This window comes from Boleophthalmus pectinirostris, unplaced genomic scaffold (assembly GCF_026225935.1).
Source record: "Boleophthalmus pectinirostris isolate CB_2022bp ecotype Guang Dong unplaced genomic scaffold, ASM2622593v1 HiC_scaffold_10, whole genome shotgun sequence".
NCBI lineage: Eukaryota > Metazoa > Chordata > Actinopteri > Gobiiformes > Gobiidae > Boleophthalmus > Boleophthalmus pectinirostris.
This window is the reverse complement of record NW_026570971.1, coordinates 9,346,985-9,372,107: the sequence shown is the minus strand read 5'-3', so window position 1 is coordinate 9,372,107 and position 25,123 is coordinate 9,346,985. Positions and strand designations below refer to the sequence as shown.

At 38.8% G+C, this 25,123-nt stretch overlaps 1 protein-coding gene across 1 annotated transcript in view; it reads right to left on the bottom strand.

The window, feature by feature from the left end:
* Positions 1-15,592: 15,592 nt before the first annotated feature.
* The window catches only part of lclat1 (lysocardiolipin acyltransferase 1), a 29,810-nt gene continuing 20,279 nt past the window's right edge, over positions 15,593-25,123 (bottom strand). The window contains exon 6 of the mRNA XM_020917551.2: positions 15,593-20,905. Within this exon, the coding sequence (XP_020773210.1) occupies positions 20,406-20,905 (500 nt within the window). The 3' untranslated portion in view covers positions 15,593-20,405. The remainder of the gene's footprint in view (positions 20,906-25,123) is intronic.

Genomic DNA, 25,123 nt, shown 5'->3' with positions numbered 1-25,123 from the left:
TTTCTGAGGATCCTTCCCAGTATGCATTGCACGATGACTGGAAGTCCGACATTCGTGATGCATGTCTTATTTTTGCATTTGAAAGTAGTTTTTTTTTTAAATTAAAGCAAAGTAATAAAGTAATAAGTTGTCTTTGTCCTTCCCACCCCCCAACCAAGCAATACATATTATACCTAGACACTCATATATACACATACGCATACGTATCCATCTACATACATAGATACATCCCTATACACACACACACACACACACATACATACACATACATACATACATACATACATACACACATATATATATATATATATATATATATAAACACACACATATACATATATACATAAAAAGCCAACCACATGGAAAAAATGCAAGTAAAAAAAACAAACAGATATACATACATACACACATATACGTACATAATAATTACACTCTTAATAATACAATGTTACTGTTAACAGATGGAATGTCAAAAATTAATCAGTTGGTCATAATACCTTTTCATATGAATACATGTATATATGTATGTATGTATGTATAAACATACACATATATTCATGACTAAACTTTTATCACTCATAAGTTTGCCCTTTCATTTGAAAGTTTTGATAACACACATATTCCTTTTTAGAACCACTACGTCCTTTATTTGTGTGCTTTTCTTTTCAATTTTAGTCCAGAAAATAACACAAAATGTATGTTAAACTATGTTAAAATATTCACCAAAAGTAAATATCACCAAACCAAGTAAAAAATAATTAGAAAAAGCTGCAAGACACACTTTGAGATGGGGCTAAAAGAGGCAGGTTTTACGCCAAAGCAACCCTCTCCATTTATCCAGGCTGGGGACTGGCACAGAGGGACACACACAGCGCCCCCTGTGGCTGGATTAGACCCACCGCCCGTGTTCGTACAGAGTTAGTGTGTTAGTAAGTGCGTGCAGACATACTCACAGTAAACAGCAGCAGCCTCTGGACCTGTAAAGACTAGTTTAAAAGTTTAGTAAAACAGTTTAGAGCTGCAACGAGAAGAGTCAGAAGAGTTAGGGTTAGAACTGTCATTTCACAAGACAAGCCCGAAACTATTTTACAACACACACATGGAAATATTAATATGAGATTTAACCTTTAAACCTGTAAAGTTAAGACAATGTTTAAACAGAAATGTCAACGTATTTCAAACAAACAGACCCTGTGCAAACCTGTGGAAGAGTTGGATTAGGATACGATTATTACACTTTCAGTTTAGTGTCAGGGTTAGGACCAGAGCCATCAGACTCTATAAACCAGTCCAAATCTGGCCCATGTTTAGACCAGTTCAGACCAAACCAAATATAAAACATACACACAACCAAATCTTAAGTCAGTTTTCAGACCTTTTTAACTCCAAATGAAACTGCTGAAGGGTTAGTTTACAATAAGTAATATCAGTTTCACCAAACCATAACATGTTTTACCAGCCTGTTTAAATCTGGCCCATATTTAGACCAGTCCAGACACACACCAAAAACACACAAGGGCCCAAGTGCAACCTGTGGAAATTATGTTGTAAACATTTAATCTGGCCCACTCCACATTTAGACCAGATAAGACCAATAGAGACCAGCAGTCTCCATAAAAGTGAGCCGTTTAGAATATGGCCCACTTTTGGACCAGTTTAGACCCAAATCCTCAGCATATTCAGGTCTTGTTTTGAGATGATTCGCACAGAAATGTCACCTACCTGAGTGAAAGTCTGCATGAACAGACCAATAAAAGCAGTGAAACCTGTAAGATTATGTGGGTCACAAACCCAAGGTCAAAGGGTCAGAACTATTACATTCAGACCACAAAAAAGTGACAGAACACAAGGGCCTCAACCCTTGAACCAAGACTCAAGTCAAGATGAGTGAGTGAGCACTCACTCACAGCAAGAAGGTTCATTTGTGTGCAGAATCTGCACAGGTGTATGGCAGCAGCTCACTGCTCCCGACAGGCTGCCCCAGCAGCACTTTGTTGATGATGAATGGGTCAAATGTAGAGGGAGAATTTCCCTCAAAAAATCCCTACTAAAATATACTGTACCTTACGATTATTCCAAATGATCAGGTTTTAAAACGATGTGGCTTTCTCCAACCTGAAAACTCCAGGGTTAGTCAGTAACACAAGGCAGACATGTTTTAGCTTTAGCTGTTTTCAAATAAAATAAACTAACATCTGCAACAGTTGTCGCAGATGATTTTCATGTCTCACATTTGCAAGACATGAAGTAGATTTACAAGTAGCTTAGATCAACTATGAACTATTTAACAATGATAATAATAATAACTTGATACCTGTAGAAGGGTTAGAGGACACCACCCAAACCTGCAAACACAAAGGAAAAGTTAGAAACAAAATGACAAAATACTAGTGTATTTCAGCAAAACAGTTTTAAATTCACCTTTGGGCCTTTGGGGGAAAGTTGACTGAAGCCCAACCCAACCCAAAACAGAGTTTAGGTAAACTCTTCCAGCAAGGTGCTCTGGATCAGTTCTTTCATTCAGTCCATATTTGGAGCAGAGCCTCTGATATAAGATTTTCCATTCTTCTTCTTAGTTCTTGGGTCCTTTTAAGCTTTAGATGGAGCCAAAGGTTAATTTTTCACTCTTTAGCTTCTATAGCAGTCGTAGATATCACAGAGCTGCTGTAAAAGGGTTAGACACCAACCTAAAACCTGAAAACTCCAGGGTTAGTCAGTAACACAAGGCAGACATGTTTTGGCTTTAGCTGTTTTCAAATAAAATAAACTAACATCTGCTACAGTTGTCGCAGATGATTTTCATGTCTCGCAGTTGCAAGACATGAAGTAGATTTAACTTAGATTAACTATGAACTAATTAACAATGATAATAATATAAATAATAATAATAAACTGATACCTATAGAAGGGTTAAAGAACACCACCCAAACCTGCAAACACAAAGGAAAAGTTAGAAACAAAATTTCAAACTACTAGTGTATTTCAGCAAAACAATTTTTGATTCACCTTTGGGTTTTGGGGGGGAAAGTTGACTCAACCCAAAACACAGAGTTCAGATAAACTCTTCCAGCAAGGTGGTCTGAGTGCATAACAATTTTCCTTAATTATGCACTTGTTTCAGTTTTACTATTACCAATCACCCCAAACCTGCACAAAACGCAATACAAGGACCCAAAACCAAGTGCCACCTGTGGAAATGAAACATTAAAACGCAGTCCACATTTAGACCAGATCAACCCACAAGAGACCACACAGTCTCCCTAAAAGTGTGCGTCGAATCTGACACATTTAAACCAGTTTAGGCCCAAATCTGAGCCGTTAAAATCCTTAGTATTCAGATCTCGTTTTGAGAGGACACAAGGTAAAGAATAATAAGAAAGAATAGATGTTTTAGGATTTGAGGGTTACACATGACCATTGTACAGTTGGATGCATTTGCGTACGGTTTTATATTTCCAGGATAGATGAGAGATTTTTATTTTCCAAGTAGGTTCTCATCCCATTTGAAACCTTTGATGACACCTTCCACTTTTTGTATTGCACTTGTTTAAATTTGCATGTTTGAGCATTTTACGGCAGGTCTTGTACCATCCTTATATCATCCATGTTTGGAAAGTGATCATTTAATTCCCACAAATGTACCATTCATTTAATATAATTCTGAGTCATTGTGTTCCAGTTCATTGACCCAAGCTTGGTGTACAGGTAAACCTTTTCATTGCAATTTGTTAAGTTTGAAAAATATATTTTTTCCACACGGTTTCACCCTTTGTGATAAAGACATAATGACATTTTCACACATCAAAATACAGAGAGATTTTATTTGAGACACGTTTTGCTTTTGTTTCATGAGTTTCATTTGTGGCATAGTTTCCTTCATTTTACTGACAAAGCCTTTTGCATTTGTTTTCAGAAAAGGTCTTTCTGTAAGTTTCCTTTTACCAGACAGTTTCAGGACACAAGGCCGCACCTTCATGTTTCCCTTTATAATGCACCTTTTTCAGTGAGCCATCATTTAAAACACATCCACAGAGTGAATTTTTCTTTTCAACGAAAGCGTCATTTGAAACTCAACACATCATCGCTTTATTTATTTCGGTTCACTTTGCACATTACAGAAACGTAAATCAGAGCGCGGAGAAAAATACACACCACCAGCAGCAGCTTCATTCATCAAACATTTACAAACGAACAGCAATTTATTATCGCAATAATGATTCCGTGTCCACAAACAAGACTCACCTGGACTCGTAAGACTCACCTGGACTCCTCCATGCTGTTTGTCGTGGTGTTTGTCGTGGTGTTTGTCGTGGTGTTTGTCGTGCTGTTTGTCGTGCTGTTTGTCGTGCTGTTTGTCGTGGTGTTTGTCGTGCTGTTTGTCGTGCTGTTTGTCGTGGTGTTTGTCGTGCTGGTTGTCGTGGTGTTTGTCGTGCTGTTTGTCGTGCTGTTTTGTGTTGTGTCGTGTTTGTCGTGGTCGTGTTTGTCGTGCTGTTTGTCGTGGTGTTTGTCGTGCTGTTTGTCGTGGTGTTTTGTCGTGGTGTTTGTGTGCTGGTTTCGTGTGTTTGTCGTGGTGTTGTGTGGTGTCGTGTTGTCGTGGTGTTTGTCGTGGTGTTTGTCGTGCTGGTTGTGATCTGGGTGCCGCTGCAGTTTTGGCGCGTTTTTCCTGAATTGCGCGGGTCCTGCGCTTCCACTCCGCCTTTTCTTTCTTTGTTGCTAAAAACGGCGCGCGGCCGTGAGCGGAGCTTCCTCTGACATAAAACAGCGTTTGAAGTGACGTCAAGAGTGACTTACGTGAAGCTGTCGATGAACAAAACGAGTTGGCTCGGCTCCTCGGTGCCACGTCACCAGGTGACAGGTCCCTTACCTGTGCAGGTGAGCGCCATTTTTAAAGAACCCAGCATACATCTGTGCTCACGTGACCACGCCCACCTGGAGGGAATCACCATGACAACTGTCCCAAGGTATCTATCTGTGTATCTACCCAGTGTTTCCCGTAGCACTTTATAGTTAAAGCGTCGCCTTCAGTACGTTCCTCCACGTGACTCCTGCAAAACTCCGGTCATCCCCCCGCTCCTTACTTCTTCTCCGTGCAAAGAATCTCTCCTCCTCACTTTTTCGGCAGCACCGCCTTGACAATTTTTTGTGGGAAACGTTGTTCTGTCTCTCTAACGCAGATCCATCCATCCATCGGTCTGTCTATCTCTCTGTCTGCTTTCTATCTATATATATTTCCATGCCCTCTGTCACAGAGACTCTGTGCAGTTTGTCACATGCCAGTGCATTTTAGAAGTTTATAAAGCCTCAGCTCAATAATATAAACCTTTATAAATTTCATAGGTTTAATTTTCGTGACAGTGTCAGTGTCTCTGTGAACGTTTCACAGACATGAGAATAAAGTGTGTGCTTCACACAGAGCAGAAAGAACAATATTTACATGCACAGACTATGAACAGCACGGACACTTCAGGCTTTAAGCCTTTATCAGGACACAGGCTGTTTTATGATCATAGGATCCATGTTTGGATGCAGCACCTTCATTTTCAGTGAAAAATACCTAAGCTGCCTGATAAACATGAGTATATTGCAGCAGCTCTTTAATCATGCCAATAGAAAATACTTAAATGCTGCTTGTCAGCCTAAATGATCTGCACTTAAGAATGTGAGTCTCATATAGACTTGAGATGATTTTGGCCAATTTGATATTTGACATATTTTGAGAGAACAAACTGTATGTAACATGAAATAAAGCAACAGCACCAACACTTTATTGTACAATATTTACAATTTATTGTTAAAAACAGCAACTGTAGAGTTTTGATTCCTCACAGAGGACACTGAGCACGGACCGTCTTCAGCCTGAAACAACAGAAAGAAAAAGTGATGCCACATCAGACTGAGCAGAGGAGTGTGCACTGACTGATACTGAAAAACAAATGAACGAATGACACACGGATTCACAAACCGTGTATCATTCGTTCATTTGTTTTTCAAGATAAAACCAAAAATAAGTAAATGAAAAAACAACAGTTTTCTTCATTATTTGTCTCCAAAATCAAAATGAAAAAACGGATAATGATTCTTCTTTTCAGTTTTTGATTTAGTGTTTAAATGAATAATGGAAAAAAAGGATAACTTGGTTCAGTCCCGTTTTAGTTCTGTTTTAGTATGTATGCAGTACAAAAGTCAGGCCACAAGTCACAAAAACTAGAAACAGCCATTATCCATTTTTTCCATTATTCATTTAAACACAAAATCTAAAACTGAAAAGAAGAATCAATTTTTCATTTTGGTTTTGGAGACAAATAATGAAGAAAATAGTTGTTTTTTCGTGTTCTTATTTTTGGTTTTTACTTTGAAAAACAAATGAATGAATGATACACGGATTACCCACTGCAAATTTCTCGATCTGGCCAAGATTTAAAAAAAAATATATCAGGTTATTCATCTTGTTTTCAGATTTATTATCTACTTACTAGTTCTGAGACGAGTTCTGAATTCTAGTCTAGAGGTCGTTTATTTTAAGATAATTTGTCAAGTAAAATTATCTTGCTGCATGGACAGATCATTTCACTACTTTTAAGACATTTTCTGATCAATAAATTGATTATATCTTAAATTTTGGCCAAGGTTTTTGCAGTGTGTAGCAAAGAACGTAGCACAAAATGGGAATATGTCTCATTTTATCCAGGATAGACAGAGTTGGGGAGTAACAGATTACATGTACCGGAGTTACGTAATCAGAGTACAAATGATGAGTAACTGTATTCAGTTACAGTTACTGTTTCAGTGAGTGGTAATTGGATTACAGTTACTTTGTTGAAATAAATGGATTGCAGCAGTGTTTTTCTGTTTTCACATTTTGGGCTATATCCTTTTTTTTTGTTTTCGGTAATTCCACTCATTGCCGGACACTAAACCAGGTCTAAACCCGGTCTAAAACCAGGACTAAACCAGGTTTAAGCCTAGGTCCAAACCAGGTCTAAAACCAGGTCTAAACCCAGGTCTAAAACCAGGTCTAAACCCAGGTCTAAACCAGGTCTAAAACCAGATCCAAACCAGATCTAAAGCAGGACTAAAACCAGGTCTAAACAAGGTCTAAACTAGGACTAAATCAGGACTAAACCAGGACTAAAACCAGGTCCACACCAGGTCTACCCCAGGTCTAAAACCAGGTCTAAACCAGGTCCAAACCAGGACTAAACCAGGACCAAACCAAGACTAAACCAGGTCTAAACCAGGTCTAAAACCAGGTCTAAAACCACATCTAAACCAGATCTAAACCAGGTCTAAACCAGGTCCAAACCAGGTCTAAACGAGGTCTAAAACCACATCTAAACCAGATCTAAACCAGGTCTAAACCAGGTCCAAACCAGGTCTAAACGAGGTCTAAAACCACATCTAAACCAGATCTAAACCAGGACTAAACCAGGACCAAACCAAGACTAAACCAGGTCTAAACTATGTCTCAAACAGGATTTAACAGGACTAAATCATGCTGTGTGGACCGTATTTCCTCATCTTCTATCAATAATATTTTTAATTTGGTTCAGTAAAGTCTGGGCTTTTTATTGTCTTTTATCAGACAAAACATCTTATGTTACGATTTCCTCGTCTTTGCTTCTCTACAGCAAATCAAGTAATCCAAAGTATTCAGATTACGTTACTCACTTTAAGTAATTTAATAGATTCCGTTACAAACTACATTTTGGGGTATGTAATCTGTAATCTGTAGGAGAATACATTTTAAAAGTAACCTTCCCAACACTCAGGATAGATTAGATGGATTAGAGACTACATGCTTATCTAACCCTACCAGTCTATCTATCTGTCTTGCAATCTGTATTTACTTCAAAGTAGAAATAGTAGTAATAGAAATTAAGCTGCTTTCTTTGCACTTTTCCCCCTAAAATCAATCATTCCTGACCCATTACAGCTTTTAACAACAGCTTTTAACTTTGCTGTACAATTGTGTTCCTCTAAAAGGTTCGAGTCGCATCCATCGGTCTTTCCATTTTCCTGCGCTTGGAACAAATCAATGTAATTACAAAGAGGCTTCGGTTTGTACTCTGTCGTTTTAAAATAAAACGGCCAAGCAAAGTCTACAGAGCTTATTTGATTTTTACTTGAAACAAAATGGGTTGTTTATTTTCTAGAGTTTGGGAGAAACTGATCTTATTTTGTGAGGACTTTTAAACTTTTAACCGTGTTATAGTTGTTTCCCTCAGCATTTATTCACCTGAAGTTGTATTTGGAGCGATTCGTGCAGGTTTGAGCTTTAATCTTTAATCGCCATTTGCTGATCAACCTCCGCTTCCATCGTCCCCAGTCCTCGCCCACTTCGTTTTATCTTCATCGGTGACACACGTAGGATTCGGCCACTTTGGACCAAATGAAAAAATCTGCTGCTCGCTCGTGTGATCTGCAGCGATCCATCTGAAGTGTCGACTCTTTGTTTTGATGTGACGTTTACGGCGACATCAGCTCCCACTGGGCACCACAGTTTTCTAACACAGACTTGCAGACTTTTATTCAGTCATTTTAAATTGATTTTACTTTATATTGAATATTTAAAATATCCAAATTGTACTGATCCACAGGTTTTATAGATTATATCTGTGCAGCAAACACAAGCACAATATGTCTTCTTTAAATATTAAAGAATAATCACTCACTTGGTTTCTACTAATACAGAAGAAGAAAACAACAAGTAGAAGAGTTAAACTATGTAAATAAACAAGCTTCTAAATGAGACATGTCAAACTCTGGCCCAGGAGCCAAATTTGGACTGTTATATAATTATATTTGGCCCGTGAGATCAAATCAAATATGTATTAGAGCTGCTCGCCGACTACAGATAGACTATAGAGACATTCTTTATTTAAAATGTTGTTATTATTTTATATTATGCTTGTTCTGGATTAAATGTTTAAGCAAAACTATTATTAAACATTTAATTTAATAAGAAAAGGTTTAACATTACATATCTTGAAAGAAGAGAAAACATGCAGATGTTGTAGAAATGTTTCAATAAATATTTAGTTTGGCCCACGACTTTAGTCCCAGTTTAAAATTTTATTTTTTAAATTTGAGTTTGCCATTAGATATTTTTATATTTTTTTTTTCTGTCAGTGGATAAGGAGTTCACCATAATTATTTGTTTGATATATGATATTGTATATGATATTATGATATTGTATAATACTTTTTCAAAATCTCTCTGGAAATTCTAAAAAAGATGTTTTAGAAAAGAACAAGAATTCCCTCAGTGCATTATGTGGTTTACTACGTAGAGCTGTGGTCGTGGAAATCTGTGGTCGTGTCCCGCCTTGTGTTGGGAGCAGTTAGGAGCTGCTGCCTGCACCAGAGACGCTCATTAGTATTCTGTGTTTCCTGGAAAAGCTGGAGCGAAGTGTCTGGGGAGAGGGAAGTGTGAAATTAAAGCAATTAGCAAAACACAGCTTTGTATAATTTGGGCAGTAGATGACCTTCAGAGTTCAGGTTTGTAAGAAGTGAATAAACGTATAGGCTCTATTCACTCTTATGTCACAAACCAGGAAGACTTTTGGAAAAATGCGATGACGACTTTCGGTGTAGTTCCGACCGACTTTTATAAAACGTACTGAAGTAAATGTGATCAGCGGTAAAATGAAGACTTCAGGCGTATGTGCTGTTTGGAATCATCTTGAATTTCTCGCCTTCGTCTCTTTTAATCACATGTACCCAGTGCGCTCGGAGTTGTGCCTCAGTGGGGAAATTATGAAAACTGAGGTTTGGTTGTAATTGTTGATTAGTTGAACATAACAGAACGCTACAATGACATGGATTTGAAGAAAACTGGGACATTTTCTCATTTTTCCTAGATTTTGTCAGACTTAGTACTGTGAATAGGGCTGGAAGTTGCCATCGCATGTTTCCAAACGTCTTCCTGGTTTGTGACGCTCCAAACCCTGAAATCTTTATATACAAATTCACATTCTTAAATATTATATATTTAATGTTAATATCATTGGGTACAGTGTGAATTTCCTATTATAATAGTGATATCTTATTTATACAGCATTTTTGTAAACAAAGTCATCGTTTTCTACACGTGGAAACAAAATAAAATATGATATAATGAAATTTATAACTATAAAATCAAATATTAAATCCAAACTATTCAATCATCTAAGGTAGGTATTTTGCCGCAAATGTAACACGCACATGTCGATGCTTAACTGGTCAAAACAAACAACAAATGAGTTAGATTAGTTGAGAAGTCCAACACACTTTTAAAATGTTACTTTTGTTAACTCCACTTCTGTTCATCGTCTGCCCCCCGTATTAAGGTCACCTAGTGTCTCCGCTCAATTTCATTTCTCTCCAGCGACTAGGTCAGGAATCAAGAATACACTAGACGGTTCACAAAAACCCCGGAAGTGTGAGTTCAGGCACCAGCCAAACAGCGAAGATCCATACATTCTGTGTTGGCAGCGATTCCCGAGATCGTGGATTTAAACCTGGAACAAAGACAATGTTTGGTGAATTTCATCAAGGGGAAAGACGTTATTGCCCTTCTTCCTACGGGATTTGGGAAAAGCTTAATATACCAGTTAGCCCTGTTAGCGGCTCATTACATACGCCACGACCAAATAGCAGCGATTGGTTAAATGAAAAAAGTACCTGCCTACAGTTGAGCGAACGGATCCTAACACTACAGGGTCAGACGGTTTCTACGAAGTGAAACCGGCTGATGAATCAGGCTACTCCACTTCTGCCTCGGGAGCTCAAATCGATGGGTAGCTCAAATCAACAGGACACCGGGCCTCGTTCAAACCCTCCTGATGGTCCGCTGTAAGATTCTGTCCAAGGCTCCGCCCACAAGCCTACGTCACCCACGCTCTACCTCGACAATCCTCCATAAATACACAAAAACACGACACAAAACGACTTCACAAACCTGATGCGACGTGCGGTAGCTTCATTAGTAGTTTGTGTTGCAATAGGGCTCTGAATGGGGAGTGACTTAGCGCAAAGAGCAAAGGAACTCAAGGAAGGGACTCGAAGCATCAAAAAACAAAAACGAAACACAAAAAAACCAACACATTAATACGTTGTGTTTGGCGCGAATCTAGCATTTTCGAAACAATGGAAGGTTACATGGCGATCTGATCTATTGTTACACGTTTTATTTTTCTTTACGCAACATTTACCACAGTGATCCGCTTCAAGTGCACTGATAGAAAAGCTGGAATTGCATCATGTCTTCCTCCCAGCTGTCGGGTGCCCTCTTGGCCCTCGGATCGCTCTTGGGATCAACACAAACGTCCTCAGAGCTCCACCTCCTAATTCCTCCCGACGAATTCCGCTTTTATGACCAAAATAGGCCTTCTCTCTCTCCTAACTACCACTTCCAAACGAAAACAAATAGAGAGGCATCGTTTTGAGAAAGAATTTGCGTCGTGAAGCTTGAAAGGTGCGCCGTGTCACTTTTTCGTCGCTTGTTTCCGTGGAGATGTCACTGGTCGGCCTGGAATGTTCCGCAGTGTGACGCTGAAGAGCTCGATCTTACGTTTATTCGATTACAGGTGGTTTTATAGCTCAAAAATATTAAGTAAAACAGAGATTCTGACTAAGCGGGGTCGCATCTTTGCATTTCTAACCTGTAACTTAGTCTGGTTTGGTCTCCATGAAGATAGAAAGATTTAATTCCATACTGTGAAACATTCCAAACAAAGCAAGAACATCTTGATGGAGAAAAGCGTTTGACGGAGCCTCCACCAGAGAAAGTTTCACACAAACAAACACAAAATATGATTTATCTCTTTCAGATGCCCTGCCAGCCTTCAGTCCTTGAGTTTTAGGTATTTTAAAATCCGGTTTCAGATGCCCTTTGTCTTCATATAACCTTGTGTCAGATGTAGGGTGACCAGACGTCCCTATTTACCCGGGACAGTCCCAGTTTTGAGCCCTGTGTCCCTTGTTCCAGCAGATTTATCCAAAACCAGTGATTTGTCCCAGTTTTACACAAAAAATGTCCCAGATGTCTCTATTTTTGACCAATCTGATCCCTGCCAACAATAAAGAGATGCTTAAATTGTCATTTGTTTGGGTAAAATACAAAAGCTGCTTAAAAACGACCAAAACACAATGAAAATGTGACTATACTGACTCACATTAGTGCTGAGTGCATAAAAATTTTCCTTAATTACCCACTCATTTCACAATTTTATTATTACCAATCAACTCAAACCAGGGATGTCACATTTTTTTATTTTGAAAATCCGGTCACCCTAGTCAGACGCCTTCCCATCCTCCTAAAGCCCTGTGATGCACTTTCACCTCACAGCAAGTGGGTCCTGGGCTTTTCTGTGTGGAGTTTGTGCAGTCAAAGTTAAAATGAAACGCACCCATTTAAATCATCAAAACTGTGAAAATGTCAAATGTGTCGCATAAATGAGTTTCCTTCCTCTGAAAAAGCAACAAAACTGTAGCTCTCTAACCAAATAATTAGTAAAATAAACAAAAAAATACTCTTGGTGATATATCGATACAGCAGCCCACGATATCGATACTGTATCATCGCTTTAAACAATATGATATATTGATATTTTGATATTTTTGCACACCCCTACTTATTCTGCATTTTACTGTTAACTATAGAGTGACCAAATGTCAGTTTTTTTTCCTGAACATGTCCGTTTTTCATGTCCTGTCCTGGCCATCTGTTTTTTTTTTTGTTTTTTTTAATAAAGTGATGCAAATGTCCAGGTTTTCATGATCTTTCAGTGGGGTCATTACACTGAGCGTCTCTCGTAGCTCTCTGGAACTCAGAAGGAGCGAGCAAACACAAATAGTCGGTCAGTCTGCAACGTGCCGAAGTACAAATGCGCATTTAACGATGAGTTGCACAAGAAATTCCCCGCTTTCCGTCCCGGTCGAGACAAGTGTGAGGCCATGTGCACAGTGTACAGAGCAGGCACATATGTTTCGGTGTCCAGTGGGAAAAAGCTCACCAGGACACCGAAAAACATTAAAAAGCTTTGCCAGGTGAGATTAGCTCAATGTCGATGACGAGGCCCCACCTCCCACCCCCCGTACGGTGTCCTGGCTTTGACAAACGCAAATATGGTCACCCTGGTTAACTAGCTCTTAATATGTGGTCCCTAAACTAAATTGTTACCGTCATTTCATTTAAAGTGATAGTGTGTAACTTTCTGGAGATGGACAATAAACTGAACTGAACGACTCCATGGAAATAGACACTTCAACAGAACATTTTCAACAAAGATCCCATTGTGGAATATTATAGCCAAAGGAAATTTTCCATGTAAACGAGCAGGCCCTCCTCCAACTCAAAGAAGAGTCAGGTCTGTGGAGATGCAAGCTCGCTTACAATAATGACACATTCTTTGTTTTTTTTCTGTTTTGTAGTACAATAAACACATCCATCCAGGCTCGGACTGGTAATCTGTACTACTGCACTACTTCAATTTTCACACTTCAGCTGATTTGTGGGCTATTTTTTGATTCCAGTCCGACCTTGAACACATCCGCAATGAACAAAACTCTTTAAGCTGTTATTTTAGCCTGTTTTTATCTTTAATTTCATTGGTAATAGCGTGAAACCAAACCAAGCTCAAGCTCCGAGATGAGTCTGTGGGCGCTGCGTTGAAAGGTTGACGCAAACGCAAATCTCTCCTGGGACAACTCATACCTTAATCTTTGCCGTATTTACATTTTTAATACCTTTGAAATAAAACCTCCGCCAGCCGTACAGGAGTTTCTGGAATTTGGAAAGCCTGGAACACGAGCCCCAAAATTACGAGAGCAGAACAGCGCCTATAATTGGCCGACGACTCAAACCTTATCTGTTCTATTTTGGTGTGTGCTCCCTTCATTCCATCGCCACAGGAGAGCAGACCCCCCCCTGCCCCTCACACACACACACACACACACACACACACCTACGATACCGTCCTGTCAGCGGGAGAAAATAGCTCGCTTTCCACTGACATCACCCCTCATCCCGTTGCTAGGAGACGCAGCGTACATATATAGTCACTACGATGACGACGGCAGCTTCACCTCCGCAGCTCCTGTGACCTTTTCGAACGATATTGGGGGTAATATTCATATAAAAGACTGAATAATGGTGATTCTACAGTGGGAGCATTATTTAATAGCTTAGTTTGGCTTGTCAGAATGTGCTACCTTTAGTCAGAGGCCTATTCGATAGAAGATATAGGCCTGTCGAAATTAGCTACCTTGACCCAAATTCATATAAATGAGTGAGTAATGGTGATTCTACATTATTCGGTGATTAAATACGAGAAAACGTTTTTGTTTACATCCGGCTTTTCCGCATGTGCGCAGTGGCTGGTTGGCAAAAAGTCAGTGGGGCCACTCGTTTGTGTTGACAGATGCTTCGCGTGTGTCTGTCGTGAGATAACTCGTCTTATTTTGAAGTAGGTTTTGCATTTAATTGCTTTGACTTCATCATCTTACTCCAAGTCACTGAATGCTGAGGATCAAAAACATTACTTTGAAAGTTAAAACTCGCCGATAACTGTTGATGATGTTGCCCTGACGTGTTTTCTCGTATTGACCTGTCGATTTGTGCTCTCTTTAGCTCCCGAAATTAAGTACCTATGCATATATATTAAATCCAGGCTCAGTACAGTTCTGTTTAGCTGTGCATATGACCGAAAGGTTTTCATTTTTCATTCCGCACTCTTCTCTCTAATTTAATGTTTCTCTCTCTCTTTTTAACTTTATGATGATTATATGTGTTATAATATAATATTATGTTGCTCTAACAGCAGTTTTGAGCTTTCATTGTTTTCCAAAAGACATCAGCCTGAGCTCTAAATGTCTCGAGAAAATAAGAGAGGATTTGACCATCACTAACCACACTGAGGTCTGCAGCTCTCACTTTAGACCAGACGAGAATGAAATTCACTCTTCGACTGGAGACCTAAAGAAGCAAAAACCTGGTCGTCTGAGGCTCGACATGTGTGATGATGAGGACCATTCTGTGGAGAAGGAAGAGGAGCAGCACCAGGAAGAAGCCGGTGGTTTACCAGTGCCAAATGACCACAACTGAGTCTGGATCTACACGGTTTGGACAAGAGCGTGAGGAGCTCCAGGAGTAAAGAGAAAATGTGGCGTCATGTCACCTGCAGTCATCTTTCTCCAGAGAGTCTCAACTCCTCCTGAGGACATTCACCATTACACCAGGTTTGTAAATAAAGGCTGTGAACGCACCTTCTCATGAAGGACTTTTCTATTTGCTGCAGTAACCCTCACCCCAAAAGCACAAGGATGAGAAATGTGTTCTGTGATAAAACAAAACAATTCAATTCAAATGAATATATTACATCTTTCAAATGGGGAATTATCCTCACAAATTTCTTCAAATAAAAAGGTTAGTAGTTACTGTAGGATTTTGTTTCTTAACGTACATGAACACTCAGTAAATGTGAATGAGCCGGATTCATAGTTTGAGCCTTTGCACAGAGCAGCAGACTGTAGTCGACTGGTGAAATTGTAGACCATTGTTGGCAAAATAAATCCTGTGTTTGTATTTAAAGACAGAAAGAACAGACATTGATCAGTTGCTCATACAAGTTTATTTTCCTATTTTCTTTTAGACAGTGTCTTGTAGTGTCCACTGTAAAGACCTGAGGACAGTGCATGGGGACGGTCTCTGTGTAAGACAGACGGACAGCCCAGCACGAGCTGCTCTGAGGGGCACATACACACACATGTGTACATATTTATAACATATATAGTGACAGGTATGAGACATGAGGCCCCCTCAGTGCCCCCTGCTCTGGCTGTGTGCACTCTTCAGTCAGTCTAGACTCTGGGAGGGCATCAGTACCGCACACATGACTGTTTCACCAAAATGATACAAATCAGACAGGGGTTATGGCAAATCAGCTCCTGATTGTGCAATCAAATCTCATTTGAGTATTTTTTGGCACAGACGTCGCCAGCTGTCATTTTCTAATTAGGCTTAGCCACCGCACCGGTCTGTCCTCTGATCAGGACCAGGGAGAGGGGCATTATGGGGCTTTGTGGATTAGGACTATCCTGAGCTGCTTTTCCACTCCAAGTGTGGTCCTGTGTGGACCTGCCCCAGCTGCAGCAGAGCACAGAGCACAGCCTTATTCAGACCTGTGACTCTTCTCTCCTCTGGGGAAGGACACGGGTCTACTGCCCCCTGAAGAGGACACAGATCTAATGCCCCCTGTAGGGAGAGGCACAGATCTACTGCCCCATGTAGGGAGGGACACAGATCTAATGCCCCCTGTAGGGAGGGACACAGATCTACTGCGCGCCTCCTCCCACTGGCCTGTTTGAACAGAGGCGACTGCACTTTCTGTGCACTTTGTAAACTCTATAAAGGAGCATTTCTTGAAATGGCCTCTACATTCACTACTTCAGTTTGATTTGTCCATTCAGTCCATGACCTGAGGAGACCACAGGAGTTTAGGACTCATGATTCTAATGAGTGAATGGTCAGTGCTTTAGAGCTGTACTATGGCTCTCCTCCATCATCTATAACACACACAAAAACACAAAACACATGGCAACAGCAACAAATACGACGTTTCATGACACGTCCTACAGCAAAAAGAATCAGATTATCATAATTGTTTCAGGATAAATGTAGAAATATAAAAGGAGAAGCACATGGTAGACTACACGGGTTTAAAAGAACGTGCTATGTACAGTACATTCAGTTCAAATACAAGAGTGCAGTCTGCAGCAGACATTTATGTCCTGAGGAGTACCACACACTCACAGCTTCAACTTTTCTTACTTGTTTTTAAGACTTTTGAGCAGCATGGACAGACACAAATCTTTGGATTGTGGGTATCAAATAGTCTGGTCCCACTGAGACTCAATCAGGGAGCGGAACAAAAGGGCAGATTTAGTACAACACAAAATGGGGCATTAATTAAAACATTTAAAAACAAGAGAAATGAGGGCCGCAGATCTGCCTACAGCCGGCCCCTGGCATACAAACGCCTTGGCTTTAAGTAAAAATATATTTGTTTATAATTTTAAAAAAATATTTGAAACATAAACTGTTATTATAAAAAACATAAATCTTTGTTTGAAATACATTTTCCACTTGTATAAAACCAAAACATAATTATCAACAATAGTTTTGACTTGTGACAGGTGCACTGTCGACTTTTAACATAAACTTGTGAAATTAAACTATGAATTTAAAATCTCGGACTCAGACAGACTCCAAAAACAAATACATCTCAATAAAATTTCAATAATCAAGTCTGATATTTTTCTTCACCCTATGGCAGCAAATACAGTTCCATTTTTTTTTTCTTCATGCATATCCAAACTTGCAAAAGAGAACACTGCGCCCACGAGCCAGGCACAACTTTAGCATCAGCACGAGCAAGAACAGTTCAAGTGCATATGACAGGTTTTCATTTTTCTAATTCTGACCTGGTGAATGTGCTCAGTATTTAGCATAGTTTTACTTCAGTTCAGTTCAGTGCCAGTTTGAGGGGGGAAAAAAGCTGAGAAAAAAAGTCCAAAAAGACAGAATAGTGCTGAGTTTTTAAATTAAACACAGATATTAGATAAGTATGATGATTTAATGTTGAAAATCATATTCTATTGTCTAAAGAAAGAGTTTTTATTATCATCGTGGTATCGGTATCAGGTATCAAGTCTATTACTTAGTATCAAAATCGAGCTAAAAATTTCAGCATAGTGACAACGCTAGTGTTAATATTTATTTGCATTAGTCTAATCGTAACCTGTTTTACATGATGGCTGCCAGGTAACAGTTACGAAATTACTTTTATGTCACATCTACTTACCGTGTACAACCACGAAATGAAATAATAAATGTTACCTAAATAAAAAAATAGAGGAAACTAGACTATACTTTTACAAATCAACTGTGTACCGTAGTTTTTGGACTATAAATCACACTTTTTTTCATGGTTTGGGTGGTTCCTGTGAATTATACTCAGGTGCAATTTGTATATTAAAACATATAATTTCATATGTTTATTATTTTTACAGTGATAGCCACAAGAGGGCGCTTCAGGCTTGTGTGTCAGTATCTGCTACTCCTATTACTCCTGTACCACCGTCACTTCACTCTACTGTGCATGTCTCCTGCAGAAAGAGCCTCGGTCTTGTCTGTATCATGTCCGTGTTTTGTAAGATTTCAGCAGATTTCAGACTATGAGATCAGGTATGAGTGGACGTCCGGACACTGAAGTTTAAGATGTTTCTTTTCGTTATTTATGCACTCACCTGCATTTAACACATACAGTTATTAAGACCTTCGTATCTCACTCACTAATGTTCATTTAGCATCATAACTTATTTTATCACACGGCAATAAACTGTTAATCATATTTTGCAGATTACAAGCTGCAAGTAGCTAAATATTCTGCCAAAAACAGTAACTGAGCAGCAGAAAGAAAGTTTGGAGTGAGTGAGAAACTTGTGAGGGACTGGTGAAAACAGAGGATACTTGAACTGCAATGAAGAAAACAAAAAAAGCAAATCGTGGGCTAAAAGTTACATTTTAGAGTTAATGAAGTTGCTCAGAAGTATTTGATGGATTTAGTGATTTGGAGTGAGATGGAGCGTTTGGTAAACTTGTTCTGTTTATGCTACAGTTATCTGAAGAACTGTTCATATGTTCTGTTAACATACCAGACGCCTTTTCAGACTGTTGTTCTCTAATCTGTTATTTCATCTTGAAAGGCAACTTATAGTAATGTCTGTTCTTGGCCTCTTTTTATAATTTTATAAAATAAATTTTCCCCAAAAATTGTGATTTATAGTCCAGTTTGATTTTTCTTTTTTTCTTTTTCATTACGAATTTTTTGGCTGGAGCGACTTACAGATTGAAAAATCCGGTATATGGCATTTTAATCTACTCTTCCTAGTTCATTTTTGGCAACTTCAGTGCAAACTCTGTACATTTCCAGCTTTGTGGTCAGAATGTCTAAAAATGGATTTGTCCTGGCGTTTTCCGGCACTTCCCTGATTACAGCCAGTTGTTTCAAATACAAACACCTTGCTGTGAGGGCGGAGCCTGAAGTGCGGATACCTGTTCGACGAGTCCCACTTTAAATATGACAGAATATAATAATATGTTAAAAGTTTTATATTACACAAATTAACTCTTGGGAGGTTGTTATAATGTTGTTTCCTCCTCCAAAACATACCCAGAGCTTTTTTTTTTCCATTCACACACGTTTGAGTAATCCTGGTTTATTAGTCTGTCTACATCTCCAAAGATCAAAATGCTTTGTTCCACCTTGTGATGTCATGTAGAGGTTAGGGTTGGGCGGGATCCAAATTTTGATACTGTTAAACCTTCTCAGGATTTTACAGAGGTATACAGTATTACCATATTACCAAAATGTTTTAGTACGACTTCGGAAAGCTGTGCATGACCTGCGGATTTATAATCTCTGAAAAGTTCCACATGAACCATCTCCAACTCGATACGCGCACAGAACAGACTCACCATCAGCAGCACATCCTCTGTCACAGAAAGAACACTCATATTCCACTGAGTTGTGTCCTTTAGTCCGACAGAATCTGAACCGCCTCAGCGCACAAAGAAAGATCTGTTTTTACCAGCGCTTATAGTTTATGCAAATGAGCCACGCAGTTTTAAGTTTTGTTTGTGTAAAACATAAACAAATGAGTGCCTGAAGCCAAAATGCTGCCAAATTATACAAGTACTAGTTTTTTTTTTGGACTTGCGAGTTTGTCTTGGTCTCCCTTATGAGCATCACGTGACAATGGAACGAAACTAATCGGACGTCATCTCCCCACGCAGTTAAAAGGAACATTATAGACACGATTAGTTTTGAATCGTGATAGCATTAAATTAAAATAAAACTACATATTCATTTGTGCTGAGCAAACAAATGTAGGTATCGAAAAATTCTAACATATTAGGTCCTTATCCTTTTTATGATGATAATGAAACTGATATCGTTGCAACTTTTTGATACCGCGGGATACCGTAATACCGTATTACCGCCTAGCCCTAGTAGAGGTACTTTTAAAGTTAACAGGTTCTTTTACGTTTTACTCAGAAGAGATTTGCATTTCCAGGACTGAAATTATCCAAATGATTCTAGTGAAAGTGAATGGAGTATTTATTTCCTGTATTACCACATGAAATCACAATCTGGAAGAGAATGTTTTCTGTTTGAGAGAAGAATTCTGTCTAAACACGCAGGATTTGTGTGTTAAACATGTGCGAATGAAAGAAAACACAACTCCAGGTGTGTTTGTGATGAAGAAACATAACATAGATCAGAAAATTGCTTAATATGGGCCCTTTAAGTTTGAGTAAAAAGTGTGGTCTGACCTATCATACGCACTTTAAACTTTAAGCTTTACTTGACCTTCTCGTCCAGCTTTTTAGCTTTCCAATACCGATGGCAGGACATCTCCAGCAGCTCCATGCCGCCGATCAACTTCTGCTGGAGCACGAACACGCCCACGATGACCACGAAGAACCAACGGAACGGCGCCCACAGCCACAAAGCCACGAAGCAAAACGCGATATACAATGTCCAGTATACCAGCGACGCGGCTTTGATCAGCGCCACCCTCAGTTCGCTTTTGCAGGGAGGAACCAGAGCCACCCCTTCCCTGTCGAACGCTCGAGGTCGTCCCGTGTAGAAGTCTCTGAGGCGCGCTTCCTTCTCCGTCCAGCGCTCCTTGCACCAGGCCTCGAGCTGGGCGGTGGAGGCGGGCAGGGAGGAGACCGGGTAGCGCTGCACGTGGAAGTAGATCTCCCGGGGGAACAGGCCCATGACGAGGTGGCGCTCCGTCTGCGGGATGTTCTTGGGGTAGGCCACGGTGATGTCGTGCACCGCGTCCAAGTTGTCGCCTACGGAAAGACAGGGATTAAATGATCAGATAGATGTTACGATTCAACTGCCAAATGTTTTTAACAGCTGACAAAGTTTTAAAAAGTGCTGGACCTGTTTTTTACCGTCTTGAAAACATAAAAAACTGAACTTAAACCATGTTAGAATGATGTTACCTCCTCATACCCAGAGTTGTGTTTTGTCATTCACACATGTTTGAGTAATTCTTTTATTATTAGTCTGTCTACATCTCCAAAGCTCATTTTCACCCTTTGCATAGGTACATCTTCACTAGAATCATCCGAATCAGGGATCACCAAACTTTTTTCTCTGGGGGCCACATTATCACTCCTGACTGAGGACCGGGGTCGAGTTTGTCGCATAATTGTAAGACCCTGACAATGCAGATTATATTCTTTGAAAACTATCGCACTTTCTTTACATATCAGACAAACTGCACGGTCCTTACGCTGAACAAAAAAATAATCCTCGTCCACTGTTCTTTGAAAACTCAGTACTCTCTGTCAACTTTTTGTACTTTAACACTCGTCATTTTGCTGTCTTTAACTGCACTACAGAACTCTGTGGGTGTGTTGACCTTCACTGTTTGATCTCGAGTTTGTCAGGTGATGAAAATTTGGTGGCAAATGTAAATATGTCACATAATTATTTAAATATAAATATAAATACTTCATATAAATATCATTTTTTAAGATCAGGGTATCCTCAGGTTTGGCTACCCCAAATTTAAGACTTTTTACAGACCTTTTTAAGACCACTTAAATGAAAATTAAGACCAACATTGCACTTATTATGTGTGCGAAAAACACCAGATCCAATTCTAATATCGACCAATCAACTACTATATCTAAAATCTAACTGTGGATTAAACCTACACTTTCCCATGATCCGTCCAACGTCTTGCCCCACTGTACTGATTGTTTACTCATTCCCGCCGGCACCAAAAACCAAAGTATTGTTTGCGCATACTCCAAATTAGACGACCATTTACATTATATGATTTCATTTTCCTCGTTTTTTTCCTCCTTCTGTTTAACATTGTACTGCAGCCCGGTTAAGTATACCAAAAAAAAAATAGCCTAATGAAATTTAAGACTTAATGAAAAAAATAAAACTTGGACAACATAATTTAAGACTTTTTAAGACCTTAAATTTAGGAACATGAAATTTAAGACCTTTTTAAGACTTTTATGACCCCACAGCTAAGCTACTATTTGCCAAAAAGTAATTAAAAATAGGACATGACAATTTTTGAGGATTGCCTCGTAGGGTCAGTTCAAGTGGTGGGGGGCAGAGGGGCTGGGGGGCCGGTCAAAGGGGCGTGGAGGGCAGGAGTCAGCCCGCAGGCCATAGTTTGATGACCCCTGATCCAAATGATTCTAGTGGAGTTTAAAAACTTTATATATTACCACATATCTTCACAAGCTTTAATAGTGTTTTTTGTGTGTTTTTTTTTTTTTTTCTTGAGAGAAGAAGTCAGCCTAAATATGCAGGTTGTACGTGTTAAACATGTGAATAAAAAAAAAAAAAACACACAACTCCAAGTATGTATATTATCACAGATTAGAAAATAGAGTAATATGAGTCCTTTAAACAGTTTACAATGGTCCAGAGTTATCTCTCACTTACCTTATGTATTCCAAGGATCCTAATGTTTGAGCCCAGTCTTTTTTTCTTTTTTCCTCAACTTTCAGAGGCCACAGCAGACTTTTGGATTGAAGGTGCATGCAGGACAACAAAGCGCTTTAGAATTAGACGCATACAGTACACAGCTGACTTTTTGACCTGAAGAGCTGCTTATATAATATATCTGTACTGAGTCATAGAGAAATAACAGATAGTGCTTTTAAACTGAAATCAAGATAGCCAGTCAGTTGTTTGTATGTGACCTTTAGGTTTCAAGGTTTCAATTTTTATAAGCTTGAGTGCTCAGACAATTTCAGTTTTCACTCATCCTATATCTCAACACACAGCTCTGCATTTGTTTTATCAGTTCTGCCGTTTTGAACAGGAAATCAGTGGACCCATTTCTATTATCAAGCCATTTCGATCTATATTCTGGTTTTACAATGAAAAACCTGTAAAATGATCTATGCAGGTTATGTTATATAAATAATACCAGATACCAGACAAAAGGCATAACGTCTTCTTTAAATAAATATAGAAGTGCAGTCTGTCTTTGTTGTGTTGTGTGCAGGATGTGTCCAAGATACTGTTATCTGAAATCTGATATATTTTATAAGGTCAGTCTCCAGTCGTAATTAAAGTGATTTGTTCTGAACTTGGTCGGGTTACAATGGAAACAGATGAGACATGAAGCTAAAGAGAGCGCCGTATGTTTACCCAATCATCATAAAAAGCAAATAAAACGTATGATTATTTTTAATACTCCATATTAATATGTCTTTTAAAAAGTTCATTTGAGAATTTTACAACTTCAAACTGGCCTCTCACCAAAAAACAAACCTGGAGTTGGGTTTTGTTTCAGTCACACATGTTTGAGTAAGATTTTTTTATTAGTCTGTCTAGTTTTCACGTTAACAGCTCCTTTTATATTTAGTTCAGTAGAGATTGGCAATTCTGTCGCTGGAATCGTCCAAATGATTCTAGTGAAGGTGTGTGGAGTTTAGAAACACAGTGGAGCACTTCCTGTGTTACCACCTGACATCACAAGGAGTGTTTTCTGTTTATGAGGAGCCTAAATACGCAGAGTTTGTGCATTAAACATGTGTAAATTAAACAAAACTACTCCAGATTTATTTGTTGATAATAGTAGCTGGTAAGTGAACTGATGTTAGGACGTGCGAGTGCTTTCTGAAAATGTATAGTTTATTATATTTGAATAAACAAATACTTTTATGAACTCCTGACGCGTTCAAACTTGGTACACACTATGACAATTGAGAACAAAGAGTTGGGTATCATTAAGAAGTTCCCGATACGATACATACATTTTGATTCGATACGATATGTTGCAAATCGATTCGATACGGTTCAGTAAAGAATAAAGGCTAAATCATGGCTGTGATACTAAAAGTCTTAAGTTAATATGAAACACAAACATTTTAAATCATCAAACAGTGAAAATGTCAAATGTGTCGCATAAACAAGTTTCCTTCCTCTGAATAAACAACAAAAACGCAGCGCTGTAACAAAATAATTGAGTAAAATATACCAAAAAATACTCGTGGCGATATATCGATACAGCAGCCCACGATATTGATACGATATATTGATATTTCAATATTTTTGCACATCCCTAATTACAATTTTACATTGCAAGTTTTTTTTGGGGGGGGGATTTACACTAATTGCTCCCATTCTTAAATTTGAATCAGTTGTGAAGCCCTAAAGCTACTAAATGTGAAAGAATTTAATTTGGCATTTTAGCGCCCCCTACAGACTGATATGACTTAATATGGGGAGAGGAAAAAAAAGTCTTTCAAAATTTTTGAAAACTTGCACAAAATTTCATTTTGGTGTCCCAATAAAAAAAGTCAATGACGCCCATGCCATATTTTTTACCGTGTATCCATAACAATGACAGAAACTCTCCTCTTGCTACACTGCAACAATTTACAGTAGGAGATGTATTATTTTTATTTTTTATTTTAGGTATTTAATTTGGGCAAGTTAGAGATATACATTCTTATACAATGGAACATGTAACATTAATGAAATCATAATAGAAAAAAACAAATAGAAATAAAAACTGCCCAAAAAGGAGTGGGAAGAAAACTTACTTAATCCCACCCCTCTTCTAATTTAACATGAGCTTTCTTTTTAATTTTTCAGACATTATAGATTAATTTATTAGCAGAGTCTTTAAATAGCAGAATCACTGCAACAGATTTAATGAGCCTCAATCAAAAATACCCGCCTGGAATGATGATTTTTCCATGATGCACAGAGGTGGTTAGACCTGTCGCACCTGCGTCAGTCGCTATTTGAGCATCATTTGTTTTACTCCAGCACAGACAGATCTACTGTAAAGGGACCGCGGTGTGACTGTGTGCCGTCTCGGGCTGTGGTCGACTGAAGGAATTCTCGGGGTGTGGTAAAAGCTTTCAAAATGATTATTCCTCTGTGTGTATCTGACCCAAACTGCACTCACAAGATTACACCTGCAGGGGGAGTTCATTAAACAACTATGCAGATAAAAAGTACTAGGAAACAAAGCATTTATATAAAGACAGAATAAACTCAATAAATCTAAT